The 24,795-nt window shown below is 42.1% G+C and overlaps 1 protein-coding gene across 1 annotated transcript; it reads right to left on the reverse strand.

Moving 5' to 3' along the window:
- Window positions 1-25: 25 nt before the first annotated feature.
- On the reverse strand, window positions 26-23,259 carry LOC311036106 (uncharacterized protein; the record flags this gene model as incomplete). Its single annotated transcript, XM_084044628.1, has 3 exons — window positions 26-79; window positions 6,180-6,346; window positions 21,702-23,259. The coding sequence occupies 3 exons, from the start codon at window positions 23,257-23,259 to the stop codon at window positions 26-28; spliced, it is 1,779 nt and encodes a 592-aa protein (XP_083900754.1).
- Between the last annotated feature and the right edge of the window lie 1,536 nt (window positions 23,260-24,795).

A 24,795-nucleotide genomic window follows, 5' to 3' on the forward strand; every position in this document is an offset into this window, starting at 1 on the left:
TCTCAGGTTGGATAAAGTGCGCGTCTCACTGGTCGATCCGGTCTGGGCCCGCCCCTGTCCCACCCTGCCTGGGAGGGAGCTACGAGGGGAAGGCACCACAGGTGTCTGGTTACTACGGTTCACTTCCTCATAATGGCTTCCTCAGGTGAACACTCTCGGCGCTGTGCTGCCTTTGTGCAATGTAAACACAGAGGTGGAGTTAAGCCATATACAGCCCGGCCCACAACTGCTTAAGGGCTCAGTGGTGAGCAGCAGTGTTGCCATGTTCGCTTATTATAAGCGGGGTTGTTTTTCTGTAAAGTTGCTTGTAAATATTGGTAGTTGTGGGTTGTGGTTTATTGGGGTTGTTTCTGAAAGTGTAGTTGCTTATTTGGGCTTCCTTCTTATAATGTTGTCTGTAAACCAGTAGTTTTCAAACATTTTCATGTCAACACCCCCAAATGAATATGTAATTGTCCGTGTATCCCCATCTGAAAAAAAATTGTACCAGGGACCCCCGTACCAGATTTGTGTTGTTAAAATGTTTCCAAAATATTTTACATTTTGCACTTTTTTCCCCAAGATTTTTTGAAAATAGCAGATCTACAAGCTCATAACACGTCATATCGCGAAGCGTTGTGAGCTTGTAGATCAGCAACTTTTGTCTTAACCGCTTCTTTTGGGCTTGTTTTCATAGACCTGGTTGCTTATTACTCTCGCAAAATCTGGCAACGCTGGTGAGCAGTTACAACACTGTGTTGTAATTATTTGCGAGGCTTGACCCGCATCCTTGTATCTGTGCATAATCTCATAACTATACTTAATCACTCTGAGTCTAAACCACATGAACCCAAGCGTCCCTATTTTGGGCATGTCATAATAGGCGAACATGTTAAGTATAGGTCACAACACAGCGAATTCGCTGTGTTGTGACGCGTTGTGAGCTTGAAAATCTCCTATTTTAGGCAAAGAGATTAGTTGTGGACTGGAGGGAAAAAAGTTGGGGACCAAGTATAGACCCCTGGGAGTCTCCGGTTAACAAAGTATATTGTTTTTAAGTGGTTAAACTATGTAAGCATATAGAATGATTTTTTTCTGACATCAAATGCTCTCCTTTATGAAGACACTGCAGGCCCAAGTATAGAGGCTGTCAACTTGGGCCTGTAAGTACAATCTGCTTGCTGGATCATCATGTTTTCCAACTATTCCTATTTCTATATCACACATTTTGACGACTTCTGTGTCAGTTATGACTCACATAGCTTGCAGTCATGAATAGTGGGCAGTGGCTTGTGCAAAATGTACATAATTCTCTGTGTGCTTAATAAACTTAAGAACACGTCGTGTGACAGATGAACTTCAGATCAAGTGAATGAGCAGTCACCGCCTTCAATAGAGGAGAGCTTGTAGGATCACAACAGAGATTAGTAAAATCACAACCCACAGGGTTTAGAGTTTAGACTACTGTGATTAGTCACAGTCTGACTCTGGCTACAGTCTAGTCTAGCTACCATCGTCAACGCTAAAACATCGTGTGGTCTGCAGTTCAGTCAGGCCGCATGCAGGACGCAATAAATCACATTCTGAACCGCTCATATTAATGAGTATACTGTATGTATCTCATTATGCGGTAGACTTACTGTCTTTTTGGGTGAACCAGTGTTGAAGGTAAATTGTAACAAATGACATAATGAATATATTACAATCTTTGCTGTTTATTAGATTAAAAAATTGCAAACTGACATTGAAAAAAGAAATGATATGAGGGCTGTGTTTCACTGCGTTTCGTTTGCAAACTGTGAAACCGTGTCTACAATATAAGCACAGGATGAAAATCCTTTCAACTTAAATTGGAAAATTTCAAAAGACTTCCAAAGAGGTTTTGCCTGTGTTGTAATTATGCATGAGAATTGATCCAAATCCCCAGTTATCAGTGCATAATCTCATAACTATACTTAATCACTCTTAAACTGTGTAAGCATAGATGCGTTTCTGACGCCATGTGTTGTCCGTGGAGGTGAGCGTTTAGCTCACAACAGAGGATTACTAAATCAAAACAGTCTGTGACGAGACACAAGACACCTCACAGTCAATATGGAATGAAAAAGAGAATCCAAGAGGCTTCTATGGGGAAATACAGTATGTGCCATTTCAAGCAGCATTTGCCCCATCATTAATCAGCTGAAAGACTAGCCATATCTGCAAACTACAGGTTGTAATCATGCACTCTCATGTTGTGTTTCTAACCCTGTACGGGCCATGGTTGCCCATAGCAACCAAAGGTCACTCCTAAATGCATTCCTTTAAGCTGGCCGATTTGACGTGACCAATGGTCTCCACAGTCCACAATCCAGAGCACATTTCAAAGAAGATATCCTGAGAGACTTTGTTTATTTTCTTTAATGTCCTTAATTAGTTGCATAATTTTAAATTCAAAAATGTCCTTTCTATTATACATTATATTTACTTAGTCAGCAGTGATTATTTTGTCAGCTAGACTTTATAGAATTTATAGCTAATCCGATAGTCAGGGGGACTCTAGAGCTGAACAATAAGTATGTTATGTAAGAGTATAGTGGTATTTCATACACATTGTATGTGTAATCCCCTTTAGAGGCCAGATTAGCCGGAATGCACTAGAAAGAGGTCGAAGGTTACCACTGCTGACAGACAAGACAGCCATTAACAGCTACACACTGAACTGTGTAACAAATGGACTCAGACTAGATAGAGGCCAATCATTTGCAAACTGGACATTCAACCACTTTCAACCTAGCATCAATATTTGGGGCATGTCATTATATAGGCTTTTTTTCATCAAAACTTATTTCAGAAAATATAAAATATAATCTACAATTTCACAACGCACTGTGATACGACGTGTTGTGAGCTTGTAAACTGGCTATCATACAACAAAGTATAACATAGGTCATCATATATGTCCCTTTATCTAGGGAGCTGTTGCTCTGGGGGAAAAAATACAATAGCAGCAGTATAATACAATAGAATACCATAGAGGAAGTGCATTCCTCAGAAAGACACGTCATGAAAACGAATGTCATCGTGACAGTGACAATGGAGCCCCGCCACAGGCTGGTACGCAACTGTTGACAAATTTACGATTTGTTTATAATCGCGTTCGACGCGTCACGAGAGACATGACATGAGAGCTTTCATTCTCTCGTCTGTGAGATTGATGTGTTGAAGGTTAGAGAGGACGGACAGGTATTGTCTGTTGCAAACACAATGCTTTGAGACGCTGATACACACAACCACACCCAGGTAGACAGCTATAAGCATCAAAGCCTAACCCAGATTGCAGGATAGAGCCAAGGAGAGAGAGAGCGCAACTGTAATGGTTTGCGTCCTCTTTCTACCAGGTGACACAAGAGGACAAGGCTACTCTTTCATGGTGCTGCAGAAGTCAGTCTGGACACTCTGCCAAGCCAGAGGCACCGTGGAGGACTCAAACCCTTAGCCCTAAACGTTGCCATTTTTTTAGTATTTTGAAAAACATTTTCAAATTGTTCAAATAGCCGCTCTACAAGCTCACGACGTGTCGATGTAGATCGGCTAGTTGAACTATTTTAAAATGTTTTTCAAAATAGTAAAAAATGCGTAATAAGTTTATGGATAAGGGCAAGATAGGGCCCTTAATCTCCACGGTGGTGGACAGGAATTTCCCCCCTGCGCCACCCCTGCGCCCCCAAGTCCCTCCATTTCTGTCTGTCTCTGGTCTTTTTCTCCATGCTTCCCCAGTGTTGTTGGTGGTGTTGTAGCTTTCTCTCAATGGTCTAATGTAATGCAACTTTGGGTATTGCTGTAGTTTCCATTCTGGGCGCATGTCCAATCCAGACACACATCTGTAATGTTGAATTTGGTTTTGCAGAGTGACTCTGAAAAGGTTGCTGTCGGAGATGAGATGACGCACATGTACATCTTTGGTACAGCTTTGGTATATTCAGAGTTTGGTTATAGGGCTGTATTGGTTAGATTCACAGATCTGTTTTAGTCTTGTGAATGCTGCTTTATTCATCCCGTTATGAACGTCTTGGCTGGAACCTCAAACGTGGGAAAATGGTGCCTTCCTAGTTACATGAAGTTATAAGCTGTAGAAGTATATGATGATATTTGAATGCAGCTTTAAACAGGAGTTGATGCTCGTGCGAGAGCAGGGGTGTCAAACTCATTGCTCAAAATGCGACTTAGTGTGGTCCGGATAACCTTTTGTCCGTGCGTGTAAAGGCCTCTAGCAGCTGGAGGGAGTTCCTGACTTGTCTGTGCAAGAAGTGCTGATCAAGCAGTAAAAAAAGGCCTCAATGTCAGCCTTTGCCTGTTTATTTGCCTCAGTGATTGGTACAAACACCTGGAGACATCAAACCAACAAAGCGTGGTAATCTCTACCCGTTTGCTTGGAAGGCAGAGGACACACAGGATTATTATGTTATGTCACATGCCCTGTAGCCAGTTGTTTGCTTTTGTGTCATTGAAAGAGTCAGCTCAATAACACTGACAAGGCAACACAAAATTACTAATAATCACATAACCCATTAAGGCCTGAGGCCGATTCTTACTAATGTCTTCTAAATCCAAACAGTTTTCTGAAAAACCTATGTTTCTATATCAGTGGTGCTCAAACCTTTTCATGTCAAGGACCCCCAAAATTATATGTATTTGGCCGCGGACCGCCAGACCCCCCCATCTCAAAATATTTTGTTCCAGGGACCCCCAGAAGCAAATATTTGAGTTAAAAGTGTTTGCTTTAAAAGAATATATAAATATTCTATATAATAATATAATGCTTTTTTAGCTCATATCAAAAAATTAAACAGATGCGTTCCAGCTCTTAATGGCTTAAAAGGGACATTTCACTTTCAAACATGTTTGAAAGTGAGCATCTGTGAGCACCCCAGACAGTTTTTAAGTTGCTTGATTCAGTGTTTAGATATTTGATATCCCATTCCTATACAAACACATTGTAACTCCAAACTCCATTTCATGATAGATTAATCGAAAACACCCGTCCTTGGTTCTGGTGACTGATATTGTTTTTCTAATGCGTGATTTAATTTTTTGGGAGAATGTATGAAAAAAGTAATCGAAAAAACATGCCCCCCTCACGTATTAGGAGGGCAGTATGAGTCACCAGAACCAAGGACGGGTGTTTTCGATTAATCTATCATGGTTAAAATGGAGTTTGAAGTTACCATGGGTTTGTATACAGTAGGAAGGGGGTGTGTCTGATAAAATGACCCCAAACATGTTTGAAAGTGAAATATCCCTTTAAGCCAGTCCTGGCTCGTCCACAGCCATGGTCCACGGATTGGAATCCTTGATCTGTTAATAAAAACTCTTTAGAATCCATGATCAGGTGGTTAAATGCTTCAGTGGAGTGAAACGCTAACGAGACACGCTCCCCCAGGGGAGGAAGTGTTGGGCTACACTGCTCTGAGTCTGAAAGGAAAACTACTGCTAATATTATTATATTTAACCCCTTCAATCTGGGAAAGCATCTGTGTCATTTTAGATTTTAGCTAGCTAGCTATATGTATATATATATATATAACACACATATCACACGTGACACGCTGTGAGCCTGTAGATCAGCTTCTATTTTTTTTTGAGAACCGTGTTCTAAACCACTGTTCTAAATCCTAAGAGTTTTCAGAAACGCGTGTGTGTGTGTGTGTGTGTGTGTGTGTGTGTGTGTGTGTGTGTGTGTGTGTGTGTGTGTGTGTGTGTGTGTGTGTGTGTGTGTGTGTGTGTGTGTGTGTGTGTGTGTGTGTGTGTGTGTGTGTGTGTGTGCGCGTGCGTGCGCTTGCATTACTATATTTGTGAGGGCCAAACGACACAAGTATAGCATAGTATTATTTGAGAAATACACATTGTGAGGACCATTTTCTAGTTACTCACAAGAGAAATTATTGTTATATAGTACAACAAAAAAAGAAAAAAAAAGTAATGGGTAAACATTCAGGTTGAACTTAGCGTTATGCCTGACTTGTTGAACACTGGTGTCATGCACCAAAAACAGCAGATGAGCATTTTTTCAGCTATTGTTTTGGCTATTTTCTGCCATTTTCAAAATGTTGATGTCCTCACAAGTATACAAACGTGCGTGTGTGTGTGTGTGTGTGTGTGTGTGTGTGTGTGTGTGTGTGTGTGTGTGTGTGTGTGTGTGTGTGTGTGTGTGTTCTCACCGTGCACTCCAGTTTGGGGTAGTAGGGCGAGTCTCCGATGATGTCATCCTCGGGCGGCGTGATGCGTAGGAAGTCCAGGTGGTCGGGGCGAGGGACTCTGGACAGCGGCTCCTGGAGCTCATCTCCATCCAACGTCCAGATGTCTTCTTGACGCAGGAGGGAATCCTCTACACAGAAACACACACACACACACAAGTATTGCCAAAAATATCTGTTTCAATACATATCCATTATTGTCTCTGTCGGGCAGAAACCTGCCATCTCCATGTTTTAGCTGTTTTTCGTAAATTAACACCCTACTTGATCATACTAACAGCGTCACACAAAAGCATCAAAAGTATCAGATCCACAAGCTCGAAACGCGGCGCGAAGCGGCACATTTTGAGCTTGTAGATCTGATACTTTTGATACCTTTGAATTTGAATCCTGAATAATGAGGTTTCCACCCGACAGAGACGATATACTGAATACTCATTTCCCACCGTATCGATACTATCAATAGCATGCTCTCTCGGCTCTTCATTAACTTTACTTAATGTTAATTAGATAATACAGTTACTTTTAAAGGCCTAATCTAAAAAGAAAAAAGAAAGAAGAAAAACGTAAAAAGGTGTGACCTTTCTCTTATAGTACCAGGAGATTCTTTCTGCAACGAAAACGACACACTCACAGCCTTTTAAAAGATCTAAAATCGTATGACGTATTCTCTGTGGTAGGCTATCGAAAATAGTATTGAATATCGATATGTTTCAAGGTGTTGTACCTACTTGAACTATGAAACTATTACATTCACTACACTGAGACTGTTTACAGTTTGATATGCCAGTATAGTTAGAAATGCCAGTATCGTGACAACAATAACAAGACACACAGTATGAATCACCTGAACCTTAGCGTCCGTATTCTGTGGTAAACATTCAGCGGAAACACTCGATCTACAAGCTCACACACCGCGTTGCATTGTGAGCTTGTAGATTGCTATTTTTGGAGAAGAGAAAATAGCTCACAACGCATCACATTTTGAGCTTGTAGATTGGCTATTTTCAGTATAGTGTGTAAGTGTAGAGGGACAAAAGGAGTGGGGAACTAAGTACAAAGGGTTTAAGTGGTTAATTAATGCTCTATGTTGTGCCAGGACAGATCATACATTGCACATCAATGTAACATCATATAATTATAGAGATTAAGATAGAAGCATTATAATTGTAACAAGGAGTCACCTGTATGGAAAATTAAACTGGGTGGAGGCCTGGAGGTAGAATGCAGGCGTCACCTATTTTGCTGCACCCTTGAGAACCGATAGCTATTTTTAACTGCACTTAGACTAGAGTAGCTAACCCTCCTCAGTCTCAGTAACACAGCCGTCATGATCCAATGAGTTATTAACATGTCTGTGAAGCATTAGCCTACAAACAGTATTACCATACTTAAAGATGCAGTCCATAAGATTTACAGCATGTCCTACTCCTACGTACCAGGCATTCGAACATTTCTACTGCCGACTGCTGAGCTAAGACGGAATTAAGCCCTGGGCTTAGGCTGGGGAGATATTACGCTTTGAGCTTCATGCAAAACCTTTTTTCAAGCAATAGAGATCCTCCTTGACCACAGTGGAAGAGCAGGGAGACCACTTCCAAAAACTGCTGCTGTGTTAGTTATATTATATTAACATCATTCAATCAATTACACACCTTGTGAAGCATTGAATTCATTTTTTTGTTTTAGTCGAATTCCTGAGTCAATAATTTGATGACCGGGGGTATTTCCAGTAGGAGACTCAAAGAGACTCATTTGTGTCTCCTACCGGATACATTAGCATCTTTACGCCGGTAATCAAATTATTGGCTTAGGAATGCGACAAAAACAATAAGATCTCCATGGATTCAATGCTTATTTTTTCGGGTGAACTACTACTTTAAATAATGTTCTATTCACACACAAAAAAAGTTATGGATGGTAGGTGTAAATGGTTAGGCTAAATCAGAGAGGCTGTGTGCTCTTTCAGCGTTTGTGCGTGCGTTTGTGTTCACTACATTAATTCAGCAATGAATTAAGTAAGTAAAGTTGCCACAGAGACAGATGACACAGGAGTAGTATTACTACACTACTTCATTTAAAATTAGATTGAGAGAGACACTGCCCTCTCCTGACCACGCAGCCTGCTGCCTATTGTATTACTGTCTGCTAAAATGATTAACACACACACACACACACACACACACACACACACACACACACACACACACACACACACACACACACACACACACACACACACACACACACACACACACACACACACACACACACACACAGAGACCAATCACCCCCTGAAGATGGTTTACAAGACAGGACTACCGTAATAAGGCCTATAAGAGTGCACCTTAATATTTCATTGGATCTCTCTTGCCTTACTCTGGGCTTCAGTCCATACAGTGAGCCAGAGATGTCAGCTTCACTTCACTACACATCAGAGTAATAAACAGGCCTTTCTTACGTTCTACTCAGTCAGTGACATATTGCAGACATCGTGACCCCCCCCCCCACACACACACACACACACACACACACACACATCATTACATGGAAGCAGCAGAGTAGTGCCGTGTGCACATCAGTGGTGTATGTAACTAAGTGCATTTACTCAAGTACAATTTTGAGATATTTTTTACTTTACTGGAGTATTTCCAATTTTCAGTACTTTTACTTCTACTCCACTACATCTCAGAGCCAAATATTATACTTTTACTCCACTACAATTATTTGAAAACTTTACTTACTTACTAGTAGGGTTGTCCGATATTGGCTTTTTTACCAATAACCGATATACCGATATTGTCCAACTCTTAATTACCGATACCGATATCAACCGATACCGATATATGCGGGGATTATTGTGATTAGGGTAAGCTCAAATTTCATATCACACACACCATATACAGTAAGAACTCCTGTAACTTATTTATAAAGCAAAAAAAAAAAAAGAAAAAACATTTTTTTTTTTTTCTTCAAAAACCGATACCGATATTTTCCCGATATCAATTTATATGCAAATATCGGCCGATAATATCGGGAGGCCGATAATATCGGACATCCCTACTTACTAGTTACTTTGTAGATTTTGATTATTATTAAAAAAACATACATTACCCACTTCAGCCCTATATACATTTCGGCCATTTGAAAGTAGACGATCTGCAAGATCTATTTTCAAAATCTTTTTATACATTTGAAAACTTGTGAAATGGGACAGTCTGCATAATGAGTACTTTAAATGTTTGGTACTTTAAGTACATTTTGATACCAATACTTTTGTACTTTTACTCAAGCACATTTTGAATTTTACTTTCAACAGAGTAATTCTATATTGCAGTATTGATACTTTTACTCGAGTAAAGAATGTGAGTACTTTTTCCACCACTGGTGCACACTGCCCAGTACCATCACGCTGTACCAGGATGAGTGTTCTCTTGCATAGCCTTATTTCACAACACTCATACTATGCTCACGTGTACAGTCAGCCACACACACACACACACACACACACACACACACACACACACACACACACACACACACACACACACACAAGCACTGCGCCTCCATGCATGCATGCATTCATTCTCTTAAGAGAGGGGCATTCATGTGAGAAAAGAAAAAACCAAGCCATGGTGGGGAGGGAGGGGAGGCAGGGAAAATGAGACCAGGGGGAAGGAGGTGGAGGAGTTCAGAAAGGAGCAGGAAGAAGGGTGCGGCTGCATGATGACCGGTAGAGACGTACCGATACCATTGTTTCCTTCCCGATACCCATAACTTGCGCATCGGTCGATACCGAGTACCGATCCCATACCAACGTGTAATTTAAACCAATCTAGCTCTCAAAGTGGGGTCCAGAGACCATCTGGGTTTCTTACAGGTCTGTAACTCTGAGAGTGTACAAATGGAACCAAATGGACCCGTTCCATTTGTACACGCTCAGAGTTATGGGGGTCCTTGACATTAAAAAGGTTTGAGAACCACTGATCTAGGAATAATTAGAAATTCCATTAATAATTGTTAACCCATTAAGACATGGACGCATCTGGACGCATCTGTGTCACTTTTAGATTTGAGCTAAAAAGCATTATTTTACACTTTAGCTATTATGCAAATCTATGAATAATATACATAATTTTAAAACAAAATATTTGCTTCTGGGGGTCCAATATTTTGAGATGGGGGTCCGCGGCCAAATACATATAATTTTGGAGGTCCTTGACATGAAAAGGTTGGAGCACCACTGATAATGCAACATTACGTTTTTCAGAAAACTGTTAGGATTGAGAAGACATTTGCAGAATCGGCCTCAGGTCTTAATGGGTTAATGTGCAGCTACAAGTTAGTAAAATAATGATAAAATAGTACAGTAAAGAGTATGAAACAGTCGTGCAAGATCAACTGAAGCAATCAAAATATGACTGTAAATGAAATATCATCATGTGATAAATTACATGGCATTAGAGCGGCATAGACTGGCATACTCGCCAATACCGATACCAGCGTTTCAGGCAGTATCGGCAGCTTTTACGATACTGGTATTGGGTATCGGAACAACTCTAATGACCGGAGGGTGTGTCTGTCGACCACGTGATCGAAAATGTCCCCGGGTTCGATTCTGCCTGGAGAGACCCAGTGTGTTGCATGTCCTTCCAGCTTCTCTGTCCTCAGTTTACCGTTTCTACTATCTCCCATCTAAATAAAGCAACAACAAACAAAAAAGGTGCAGGAGGAGGAGGAGGAGGAGGAGGAGGAGGGGGCAGGGGTTCTCATCTCGAAACGTGGTGTCCTCGTTTCGTCTTTTATCACAGGATGTAAGACAACACCGGATGGCTATGCTCGTATCGTCTTGACCTTTTAGTGTTGAATTAGAACCTGGAACCTGAGATGCAACTTTTCATCCCCGGTTATGTAAAGGTGCTAAAATGTACGTACGTACGTATGTACAATAGCCGTAGCGATTAGCATTCATTCAGATCATGCACCCTTCAGCTAAGGACATACTGCACCACTAAACGCCCGTTTCATACCGTAGTAAAGTACTCAAATGATTTACTTAAATAAAAGTATCAATACTGCAATGCATCGCGATGCAATGCATTGTGAGCTTGAAAAATCAATCAAAATCTACAAAGTAACTACTAACTGAGGTTTTCAAATAATTGTAGTAGAGTAAAAGTATAATATTTGCCTCTGAGATGTAGTGGAGTAGAAAGTAAAAGTACTGAAAATTGGAAATACTCCAGTAAAGTAAAAGTACTTCAAAATCGTACTTAGGTACAGTACTCGAGTAAATGTACTTTCCATCACTGCCGTAGGCCCATAAAGTCTCCCCAGAGACTTGAGTCTCAGCCAAACACTTTCAATTCAGTCATGAGAGCCCACACACAGAATGAACAGGGGAGGGGGAGGGAGGGAGGGAGGAATGTTTCATTGAAAAATTTAGAACACTAGAATTCCCTTTGGGCGTTCGACAGAAGTAGTCGTCATCAGGCAGGCAGTGGGGCCGCCTGCCAATGTTTACTCCACTGGGGACGGGGGCGGGGGACGCGTCAATGAAAGATTAAGAGTAATAACTTTTCATTATGATAATGCTACGCTTAATTAGGGTCCACTGCAGGAAATGCTGACTGCTGGTCTGGGAAAGGCTCCAAGTGCAGAGTTTAGCACTGTCTGAGTAAAAGCTGAGGAAATCCACTGACCAGAGGCAGCAGTGTGTTTTGTCCCACAACCAGTTTCAGTGGCTTTTACAGCAGTGGTTTTCAACCTTTTTCATGCCAAGGACCCCTACATTGTTTTGTGCCAGTGACGCCCAGAAACAAAGATTTGCGTTAAAAATGTTCGCTTTAAAAATATGTATACATATTGAAAGATAAGATCATTTTCACAATTTTTCAAAAATAGTCAAAGCTAAGTGGTTAAAATGATTGTGACGCTATGTTAACTAATTTAGCTGGGGTACCAGGGGTGAATTACGAAAAAGTGTGACAACTACTGGTTTAAAAGGCATTTGTAGAATCAGCATCATGTCTTAAAGGGTTAAATATACCAAAGACAAGTAAAATGAAGACAATAAGAAAAAAATATGTACGCTTTACTGTTGTACCCCACCACCAATGTCTACTGTATTATAGGAGATACGTATATATACACACACACGTAAATGATGATAAACAACCTTCCGTTTGCACGTGCTCCCCCTGACTTGACAGTCAGCCTGAGGGTTTGTTAAATTTGCATAAGGAGGGACATGCTGCCACCATCTGGACAGGCAATGGAAAAACAAATATCTAGCTCACTTGGTACAGGGCTGATTAATTGCAGTAAATCCTTTGGAAAATTCCATTGTGTTTCATCGTAGTATGAATAATGCAAGTTGCTGGTAAGCACTTCTGAACGTTAGGGCTTCACAGGGGTCGAAACAGAGAGTAATGGTGCATTTTTAATAACTCTAAACAGGTACGGACAGAGCAGAGGCACTTAAGTTACATTAGGTAATGAGTTTTTTTTTTGTTTAGTTTGCGCTCTGAGACCACTTGGCAGATGATCATTCTCTCAATACACACGCGCATGTACATGCGCACACACACACACACACAACCCCTGGGTGAGCCTGAGTTCACTGGCACAGGCCGGGTAAATCTGCACTCGCTGCCATTTAATCTCTCTCTCTCTCTCTCTCTCTTCAACAGCAGCCAAGGCTGAATCAATGCACCTCCAGTTTAAAGAATACAGCGAGCAGATAGGATCGCACCGGCGCTAGGGATAAACGGCCTGAGAACAGTTTACGCTCTACTGAATGAATGAATGAATCAACCTAACCCGAGACAAGATCGTTTGCCAAACATCGTCTAGAATAGATGCACGTACTCGGCCGCCGTTCTGCAAAAATCTGAAACACACAGACATGTTCCCTCAGATGACCTTCTCTCTCTTTGTGTGTGTGTGTGTGAGTGAGAGCGAGAGAGAGTGCGCGCGCACGTGCGTGCATGTGTGTGCACACGGTAGATCTGCACATGTTGAGTGACAGTGTAATAATGTGCCTGTGAAAATCACAGTGTGTGAGGTGAGCCCCTGTCAGCGAGAAAGAGAAAGAGAGAGAGAGACCTAGCTGATCTGAGCAGGAGAGGCAGTGTTTGTTGGCATCACGCCATCATGTCTGGTCCTGAAAGGAGAGGTTCTGTCATAGACTGGATTAATGTGATTGGGTCAGTCAGTCAGTCGTCTCTCTTCTATGAGCTGCTGAGGCATGTTTGCTGATGCACTGAGTGCACTGGGACATGCAACAATGAAGGCAGTCACTTATCACATACACATGAGATGATATTGCTATACAGCCTACACATCAGGCCTGGAATTTCATCATTTTAGGGTCAGCGCCACTTTTTTGGGGGAAAAAAGCCCATTTAACGTTGAACGGCCCACAATGTTTAGCTGCCCACTGGAGGGGGCACAGGGGGCTTTCACATAGGAAGTGGCCAAATCCCCGAAAGAGGGGATTTTCACGTTTATATAATCGTGAAACTTGGTAAATAATTCAAACATTTTAATTGCTCAGCTGTTGTACCTCGCCCTGGTCTCTTCATCGTTAACCCATTAAAACCGGGAAAGCATCTGTGAGTCATTTTAGATTTTTAGTTATATATACGTGTACCAGCAACATACGTTTTTCAGAAAGCTCTTAGGATTTTAATGTTTAAAACAGTGGTTCTCAAAAATATCAGATACACAAGCTCACAGCTGCTTGTACACCTGCTATTTTTGAACATTTTGTGTGTTCAAAAATAGTGTTTGAAAAATCACAAATATTCTCTTCTGGTGGTCCCTGGCACAAAACATTTTCAGATGGGGGTAAATAAATCATTATCAATTTTGCTGTTTTTCATCTAGCTCAGGGGTCTTCAACAGGGGGTCTGCCAAATCTTTGTGTGACATGATTTTTTTTTTTTACATTAACCACTTGAACCCTAACATCCCTTTTCTGAGGAGAACTTGAGCCAAAAATAGCAGATACTCACAACTAGGCGTTAATAAGGTGCTCTGCTGCTCTGCAGGAGATAATGAGCATATTCTTTTCCTCTGAAAATCTAAATCAAACCACAATAATAAGGACTGTATATCTGTCACACTGACATGTGTGTGTGAAGGATATAACATGTAAGCACGCTGTGACACTTAGGCCTACATGCAGAGGTCATCAACATGTCCTACATGGATAAGCGTGTCCGTAGAAAGACATGTCTATGTCCATGCCACATTTATTTTCAATATATACATTATATATTTTCTTCATTATAATATAAAAACATATTAAAAATGTGTTTGAATAACTCACTCGTAAAGTAACATGCTCATTAATATGTGCAGGAGATTTGTAGTATTGCCCATGGCACCTGTGGACAATTGCATCAGGTGAAGACAACAAGACAGCTAGAAGAAATGATTGCTAATAGCTCCCTCAATTCTGTGAAAATAGCTAAACGTGCTTTCAATCCTTTGTTGGAGAAAAACTTTTTGTTGGAGTGTAGTGGTGTGGTTGTGGTCAGACAATTAAATAATAAAAGTCAACGGCATGTGAGGGACCACAGTGAAAACATGGTGCAGGTAAAGAGCAAAAACACAGGCATGTATTGTCATCTGTTCAGAAGGAGCTATTTTCAACCACGGCAAAGGAGGGCAGAACTGGACAAGTAAAGCATCATGGTTGTGTTAGTTGAGACTCTCAAATAGACAGTGTTTCAAAGTGTCCACTAATGACGATAACAACTATAATAACACTAAACAATCATAATCCATGGAAACCCTCCATCCACAGCCTGGGTCTTTCTCCAATCTAAAGGTTAGCTCACCTCTGAACAAAGTTAGGTGCCTTCGCATTAAACTATTGTGACACAGCATTCAATTACAATCCTGGCATGCCCTTCATTAATCACTCATCATGTAGACCTGTATATATTGTTTGTCTCTCAAGTTTCCTTGTTCCAGTGTTCCATTGGCATTTTATCCTCGACGTTTCCGTGAGAAGCATTTAACATGTAATTATTACGTCTAATAAATCAAGTGTAGCTTGTACATTTGCATGCCTTTCTCATCAACAATACCTGATCACCTTAATGGAATCCACAACTAGCTACCGTACCTTGCCAAACCAAACCAACGGTTTAGCTGGTAGAACTTGATTTGTTCTCCTTCTGTTCTCAAGTAGCACTGTCCTTTGAAAAGCCAGCAATCTCTATAATAGCCATATCCTCCTATAATCTGACAAACCTCTGTAGTGCGTGCGTGGGTGCATGGTGTCATGGTGAGGCCAAAATTGTTCTGCCCAGTTCTTCTCAGTGGTTGGAGCAATTGATCTGAATTTGCACACAGCCATTGACCCTTACCATGTGCACCTAACAGCGTAGCCCGTTTTACGATTACACAAAATCTCAGCTGTTTATTAGCGTTTTTGTGTTTGCTGGCTCCCGGGTTGCCAGATCATGTGCGCATATCCCCCCACGGGTATGGTCTAGAGATGTATAACACACACTAACTCACCTATCTTTGCAGCTAAGTGGCCCTTTTGCGATGGAAGCACTGTCTGTACAGATTAGACTCAATAATTATCCAAAATAATTATGATTTTTCTTTTTTGGTGGTTAAGTGGCTCAGTAGTTAATGTAGACATACTATCGTTTTATCAAATGTGCAGCACATTGGAATGGACTCTATGACACATTTAGGGCTAGGCAAATGTGTTTTGGTAGAATTATTTTGCATGCTAATAAAAATGTCAGTCACAAGCTACCATGGTGATGACCCCTGCCTACTGTACATAGAATGTTACATTATTAGTTACATTGTTTGTTTTACTTACTTTGCAACTGTCTGCTAGTTTAGCCTAATTGTTTTTATTGGCTTTTAAGTAGGCTACTTTGCAGAGGGAGTACCGTTTTTATTCAGTGTTCATAATATAGGATGATGTATTTGCACTGTATTACCCATACTGGTGACAGTAGATTAAAAGTGTTGTCTCTTGACAATTTGTTGATCTGTGAGCCCAGCCCACCTGCTATTTACAGAGGATACAGGATAGGTGGGCACTAGGGACATCTGGGCACCTTGATGTAAAAGTGGCTATTTTGTCCAAAATGTTAAAATGTATATATTTATGATGTATACATGATGTGAACATGCACGGTACATCATTATCAGACTTAATCTTGTGTCCAAAAGTGACTGGATATGACAATATCTTGCCCCCCCCCTCCTGACAGAGGCTAAAATCGCCTATGAAGAGGCTCATAATAACACCAAAGCCAGACGGCTTGAGCATTAATCAATGTACGTATAAATAAAGAGAGCTGACACCATTATGAAACACTACTCTCTCCCCTCCAATACTTAAATATCAAAAAACGCTGTGCCTAGCGAGACCAAATCCAATGCCCTAGTTCCCCCTCTATACACATCTATAAAACCTCATCATTCACAATCACAAACATAAAACCTGACTGAGTCCCCCCAGCCCTCGTCCATCACTTTCCAAACAGGAGACAGGATCATAGACTTTCATATAAATCATGGAACTGCTGGATGTATAAATCTACATTCCCTGGCTTCTTGCCAGAAGATGAAGCAGCATTCCCACAGCCTTCTCTAAAACAAATTAATTTCAAGGATACCCAGTTTAACATGCATTCAAAATAGCAGATATACAAGCTCATAGCGCGTCACTTCGTGCCACGCTTGTAGATATGCTATTTATTTATTTCTTAAACGTGAAAATTTGAAGCCCTCTTTGAAGCCCTTCACAGCCATTGTTACACAACTAAATAGACAAACAGTCCTGCAGCAGGCTGATGGGAGAGAGAAGGGGGCTTTCAGCAGACCTGGGGATCTTCTGGCTGCAGAGAGGGGAGATCTGATCGACTCCAATGGTGGAACAACGTGAATGCTGTACACATTCACACACCGACGGCGTTGGCCACCATCCAAGGCACCCACCTGCTCATCCGGAGAGCAGTTAGGTGTTCTATGTCTTGCTCAAGGACATTTCAACATGCAGCGCTATCTCCTAAGGTGCCAATGCCGACCAGAGCACAGTAACTCATTAAGTTACAGTCACACTGTCACAGCAAGTTACAGTGCATGCACGAGAGATATTTGTTTTCTTGGCTGTCATACAGCATACAGCTCAAACGTAAAACCAAGCAAGCAAATAATGTATTCATTTGCCTGGCTTTAGGTTTGAGCTTCACACACACACACACGCACGCACGCACGCACACACGCGCACACGCACACACACACACACACACACACACACACACACACACACACACACACACAGTGAGAGAGAGACAGAGGGACCCTCTTAAACTCTCTCTCTTGGCAGAGTAAACTTCATTACGTGAATATAACTGGCTCCTTGTCCTCTGTGAGAGGAGAGCAATGCTGCAGGCACTGCACTGTCTGCAGGGTGACAGTTAACAGCCACAGAGACATGGAGAGGGACAGATGACAACTGACTCTTGCTCTGCACTGATCAGTTTCATATGACCTTGCCAGGGCTTATTAGTTAATGTGATTTTGGGCTGTCTTTGGCAAGTTTCTCCCGTCGTTCAAATGAGGCCTCCAAACTTTGCTGCTGCTCTGGTCCTGGATCCTTTTTTTTCTTCGTGTTCTCGAGGTAAACATCGTGCTCTTTTGCGTGATTTTTCTGCAAGTGCTTAATCAGGTTGCTGGTGTTAAATTTGGCGACATTTTTGCCACCCCTCGGAACATCTTTCTTGCAGACGGTGCACTTAGCTGTTGTGCTGGTGGGGTTTTCTACTGTAAAATATTGCCAAATGGCCGACATTTTCAACTTTTAACGACACTCTCCAGTCTCCACTAGCAGCACCGGCGAGACCGCATGCTGCGTTGCATTTGTTTACTTTTGGTGGCGCAGCAAAGGCATCACGTGAACAAAAAAAAGGGGGATTGCTTTGCTGGCGCAGCATAGGCATCACGTGAACAAAAAAAAGGGGGAATCGGATCGGTGCATAGACTGGCGTTCTCGCCGATTCCGATATGACCAAATAAGGACATATCGGCCACATTGCCGATCTAGGTATCGGGACATCTCTAGTGATTAAGGTATTGCTTACCATAACGCAAACAATGCAATGTGTGTGTGTGTGTGTGTGTGTGTGTGTGTGTGTGTGTGTGTGTGTGTGTGTGTGTGTGTGTGTGTGTGTGTGTGTGTGTGTGTGTGTGTGTGTGTGTGCGCGCATGGGAAGCAGAAGGTTACCGGTTCGATCTTCCTGGCTTTGCATCAAAGTATCCTTGAGCAAGACACTGAGCCATTAACTGCTCCTCCCCGTGAGCAGGTTGGTGCCTTGCATGGTTGCCTCCGCCACAACACACGTTTCACATTTACAAAATGCCCTTGATCAGTGTTCAATTCCAGAGAATGTAACATGAACGCTTCTATCTGCATGATCAAGCCTATTAATAAGCCTCAAACTGAGTTCACAGAATAAAGAGATCCACATTAACAGGGTGTTAGCAAACCATGAAGGGAGTAGGCACGTCTCAATTATTACATAACCGTCTGCTCGGAATTATTTCAGCTCATCTCAATTATCATGCACACTCGTTTCCTTTCATCTGTATATAAAAACAGCTGGATTAAACTAACAGAGATGTAATACTTCATCATTATTTAATATTTACACATCATTGGCCATGCTCTTTTAACCATTGTCAACTTGGTGACCATGTGTTCCTATTAAGGGCAAAATAAATAATTAAATAATTTAAAAAATGTAAGGAAAAAAGAAACAATAGCAGATAGATCTATTTATAAGCTCACAATGTTTTTTTGTTTTTGTTTTTTTTTACTTTTTGTAAGTAAAAATGATTAAGTATATGTCCCGTTTTGACCATAGTCCATTATTTATTTAGGTCATTGGTGCCGTTTTTTTTTTTCCTTTGTATAAATTCAGTGATCACTTTTTTACCTAAAAGGCAAACAGAAATATTTTATTCTTTATATGATCCAATGTTCAATGCCAAAAGCATAATTAAATCATTATTCACAATTAAAATGTTATCATGACAGCCTTAGGAACACTTAACTAATAGTTAGTTTTGGTAGAACCCTGCCTGTGTTATAATATCTGATGCGTGTGTCAGTACCAAACATAAGCAATCTTGATAACCCAAAGAGGATTACCCAGATTGGCTTTTATTTTAGATCCAGATCACTCTAAGGGCTGTACAGCATGTAATTCGTATGTACATAGCATGGCACAGCCTTCAGTGTAACAGTATCCCCTTGAGATACAGAGAGTTATTTACAGAGTGACTTATCGATTAAACATGAGATACAACAGTCGGTACACAGTAGCATCTAAGCAGGGCTTCGAAAATCTCTCTAGAGAGCGATACGGTAGTTCTACACAACCCATTCCTCAGTCAAATTGAATGCAAATTTAGAGCAGTGGTTCTCAAACAGTGGTCCGGGCACCACCAGTGGTCCTTGAGGCGGTACCAGGGGGTCCCCAGCGAAATTAGTTAACAGCGTCACAATAATTTTCACCACTTAGCTTTGGCTATTCCATATTAGCTATGAGCTTGTAGATCAGCTATTTTTGAAAAATCTGAAAATGTGTGCAAATCTTTTTGAATATAACATTTTTTATTTTTTATCAAATCTTTGCTTTTGGGGGTCCATGGCACAAAACATTTTCAGATTGGGGTCCGCGGCCAAACGTATATCAATTTAGGGGCCCTTGGCATGAAAAAGGTTGAAAACCACTGATTTAGAGCTTTGAGAAACAACAAGGGATTTTTTTTTTAAAGGACTAAATGGAGGCTTATACAGTACCTGCAATATAGACTACTATCTGCTTGTTTGGTTCTGTGTGTAAAGGAGGATGACATGGTGTGCGTATTGGGTATGGGGGTATCTATCTAGATGGGCGCTTGCATAGGCATGCATGTTTGCAGACACAGGGTCATTACTACAATGGGACTTGATTCAAATCAACTCCACATGAGTAACACTGGGCTCTCTATTCCTCTACATTCACCAGTCAGCATAGCTAGCTCCATACATCACTGTGTTATTTCTCCCTGCAGCTATTGCAGCACTGAGATGAACATTGGCCAGCATGTTGGTCAAGCTAGACATTGTTTATCGTTGCTTTCGGGCAGAGAACGTGTATCTCCAACACCGTTACTTTACAGGAAATTGACCTGTATTCCAATGGAGCCAATGTTGTTATTATTTATTTTTAATACATTTTCATTGATTCTGTCATATGACAAAGTATAAAATACGGGCATTAATTTAATTTAAAATACAAGGTTTCTGCCCGACAGCAACTATATGATGTAATGATAATGTGGAGCAAATACATAGAATAGTGTATTGTATGAACATCATCCCTACAATTATCCTAACATGTACATAAACAGATCTGCTGTGAATTCTTCCTCGTAGAGTGAGTTATAGAAAGGAAATCATAAACCAAATTACAGTGGTTAACTCCAATGCAATAACAGTGAGACTAATGGAGAGCACTGGGCATATGATAATGTCAACAACATGGATTATGAGCTTCGGATTATCATACAGTCAGTCGCATAATACATTGTCAGTCATTCGTACTGTAACCCCCCCCTCCTCCCCACACACACCATGAATACACAGCAGAGAGTGTGACCTTTGTCATGTCAAAAGAGAAGACATTATTCAGTAACCCGAGGCTAGTGACAGATCTACGACATTCAGCAGCTGTTCCTGTGTTTTTAAATCCACTTGTGCCGTCATTGTAACTATGCATGAGATATAGCCTATGTCTAATTATCTAAACCTGATGCCACGTAAGTTCTGCACTCAAGGAAATCTTAATCCCTTTTTTCTGTAACCCTTGTACCCGGTCTATTGTCAGTTTCCTGTGAACTGGGAGGGATGTTTTTTTTTCTGATTTTGAGGGGCGGCAAGATCCCTGAGACGGTAAATTGGCAATGCTTCAGTTAACATTGTGTTCATGAGAACCATAGCGGGACTGAACTTTGTGTCAACTTTAAGCCTTTGATCTCGTATCCATCCGGTGACCTTGGCCTGCCCTGTGGCACCGAAGGAGTTAAACTGAGACATCAGATGGTAAGGGGCAAAGAAACTGCTCTCTGTTCCCTCCTTCTCCCACTTCTGCCGGGTAGTTTTTAATTTGGGCTGTCACGTGGGAAAAGCCAACACAACACAAGCACACCTCAGTCAAAACCTAAGCAGGAGAACAGAGGCATTTTAAATTGGACACATCAGCAAAGGAATTCCTAACTGTCCCCCGGCCCTAACTTAAAAGCACATCTCGTGTCTTCGCAATCCAGCATCAACAATACAAGATCAAGCACTTCCCACAGCTAAGGAGGAGATAAAAGCACTACTGTCAATAGTTATGTTACAGACACAGAAATGAGAGAGAGAGAGGAGAGAGAGACACTTTAACTCACCTGTTGCTGTGGAGTAGCTGGATGAATTGCACCTGCTCTTGGTCGGCTGTTTGCTGAGGTTCAGGTCCAGCCGGGTGATGGTGCGCTTGTTGCCGTTCTTGTCGATGACCTCCGTGGTCACCTTGGGCTCCAGCCTGTTACTGGAGCCATCCCTGTCCTCCTGGCCCACGTCTTCATCCGATAGCAGCAGGATGCGGTGGTTGAGCTGCGTTGGGCTCGTCTGCTTAGAGGTCAAGGGGGGCAGGACTGGCGACATGCTCTGGAGGCTGTTGGTGACGGGGAAGGAGGTGTTGAAGACCCCAGCTAGGAAGGGTGACGTGGGGCTCTTTGGGTAGGGTCTGACCCCGGACGAAGACGTGTCAGTGGTGTGGGAGAGGGGTAAGCGTAGCCCCTCTGGGAGTTTGGCCCCTGCCCTTTCTGCATTGTCCCCCAGTCTGCTAGATCCCCTCCTCTCTCCGTACCGCTGCTGCTGGCTGTTGCTTGTCCCTGGCTGTGGTACATCCATCCCAGCCCTGACTGGGCTCACATGGCTAACACGCTGCACTACCACGTCCACGTCTTGAACCTTGGCCACCACCCTGACTTCCGTTTCCCTGTCCTCCTCCTCGTACAGCTCGCCCGGTGAGTCAAACCTCCTGAGAGGACGCAGGTTGCTCCCACTCTCCCGCCGGGTCAGACCCGCCATTAAGGTGGAAGACCCGAAACCCAGACACAGCTCGCTGTCAAACTCTGATATGTCGTTGCAGAGATCTAGGTCAGGGTCAAAGCCCCGGTTGTCCTCCATGAAGTCCCAGCCCTCGCGGGTGTTGTTGAAGTCTTCCTCCATGGGTAGGATGGGGTTGCTGGCCACACTGACGAAGGAGCCGGTTCCCAAGGTGACGGCGGCACCAACAGGATCGACGGTTTGTGGCTTCTCCTCCTCCACTGCAGGGACGGAATGGCCAGGACTGGACAGAGTGGATGGAACAGTGGGCTCAGTGGTGGATGATCGACTCTCAACCTTCTTCTTCATCTTGCTGTGTAGGAGTTCTTCGGCACTATCCAGCTTCTTGCTCGCCAGCTTCTTAAGCTTTCTGCTCTTTGACATGGGTTTCTTAGTTTCTGCAGACGGGGCTAGGGCATGTTGATAGTTACTGCTGCCGAGAACCTGACCTCCGGGGTAAGATTCCTGACCCTCCACATAATCCTCCAGCTTCCCATCCTGGTTACCCATCCTGACTCTGTTGGCACAGTCCCCGCACAGCGATAGGAGATCAGCCAGCAACTGGTGATTCTCAGCCGCTAGCCAGCGGAGCTCAGCAACAGCGTCCTTTGTTGCCCGCCGGGAGTTGAGGAGTTCGCCCGAGGAGCCGGAAGACTGGCTCCTTTGTTCGGACGCCGCGAGATCCTCCTTCTCCTGGTCATGGTTGTTATCAGGCCTTTCCCAAAGAGGGGCGCGGCTCCTGTATGTAAAGCCCGGGGCCCGCCCCTTGGGCACATACGGGCTGATGTAGCTGACCTCATGGATGGGTGGGTAAAGACGCAACACTGTGTGCTTGCCCTCCATGATGGGGGCCATGTTAATCACTCATGCACTCAGTTTAAGTGGCCTCGTGCACTCTAATCAAGTGGCCAGTCACCAGATGGTGTGGCTGGGTTTGGACTGCACTGGAAGACTCTGGTGTGTTCTTCATCACCTGGCCTGCACAGCTCCTATCAGAGAGAAAAGGCTTTTCTTGAGACAAAGCAGTGGTGGGGAAAAGTACTCAAACTTTTTACGTAGCGTAAGTAAAAGTATTAATACTGCCATGTAGAAACACTCTGTACTCAATTAAAAGTCTGGTAATCAAAATGTACTTGAGTACAAAAGAAGTATTGGCAACAAAATATACTTAAAGTATCAAAAGTAAAAGTACTCATTATGCAGAATGTCCTGTTTCACACGTTATATGTATAAAATGTATACAAAATATTTTGAAAATAGCAGATCTACAAGCACACAACACGCTGCGATCTTGTAGATCGGCTCTCTTCAAATAGCCAAAGTTTAAATAGGGCTGAAGTGGTTAATGTATGTTTTGTAATGATAATCAAAATCTACTAAGTAAATAGTAACTTATAATAATTGTAGTGGAGTAAAAGTACAATATTTGTCTCTGAGATGTAGTGGAGTAGAAGTAAAAGTAAAGAAAATTGGAAATACTCAAGTAAACGTACCTCAAAATTGGACTTAAGTGCAGTACTTGAGTAAATGTACTTAGTTACTTTACACCACGACTAGAGACAAGTAAACAATGCAGCTATACGTCTGACAGTAAACAGGATGTGAACAATAATACACACAATGTCATTAATGCCCATCTTGCATGCTACATGTTGGCTACTCATTCAGCTAATAGGCTGGTTCACATTACTTACTATCTGCAGATATTCATTCAGGGGAAACATTTCTGCTTAGAAGATACGTTCAGGATGAAAATTGTCCAATTAGACATCTAGACATAATGTGAATGCAATTAACATCCTGGTATAGTAGGATGGAAAACCAGCAGTTACAGTACTTGTTGAGAGCCACTGATTTAGATGATCATACTGACACTGAGTTATTTTTGGAAACTGGTGGGCAGAAGAGGATACTGTATATAGCAACGTGAGCTGTTGGCAAAATAACAGTGGCCTCACTCGGATACAGGATATGTGGGCACTAGGGACATCTGGGCACCTCGAAGTAAAATTGGCTATTTTGTCCAAAATGTTAAACATGTAATATTTGAACATTTGTCTTAAGTAAAGTAAAGTATACATGATGTGAACCTGAACGGTACATCTTTATCAGACTTAATTTTATCCTCCAACTTCTTGACTGGATAAAAAAATGACTGGATATACAGGTTTTGTAGCAATTTGTAGCAATTTGTAACTACTTTCTCACAGAACAATGTATGCGGAAATCTGGAATGTTGAGACAAAAAGGAAAAATGCATATTTGTATCCTGTGTGTTGAGCATGATGTCATTTCTGTTGGGACGACTGTGCACAATTTGTGTTGTGACTAAGCATACAAGAGAGACAATTTGAACAATTTTGATGGTATGCCGAGTTGCCGACAGAATAT

Source organism: Gymnoscopelus microlampas, assembly GCF_963454915.1.
Source record: "Gymnoscopelus microlampas genome assembly, chromosome: 20".
NCBI classification, from domain to species: Eukaryota; Metazoa; Chordata; class Actinopteri; order Myctophiformes; family Myctophidae; genus Gymnoscopelus; species Gymnoscopelus microlampas.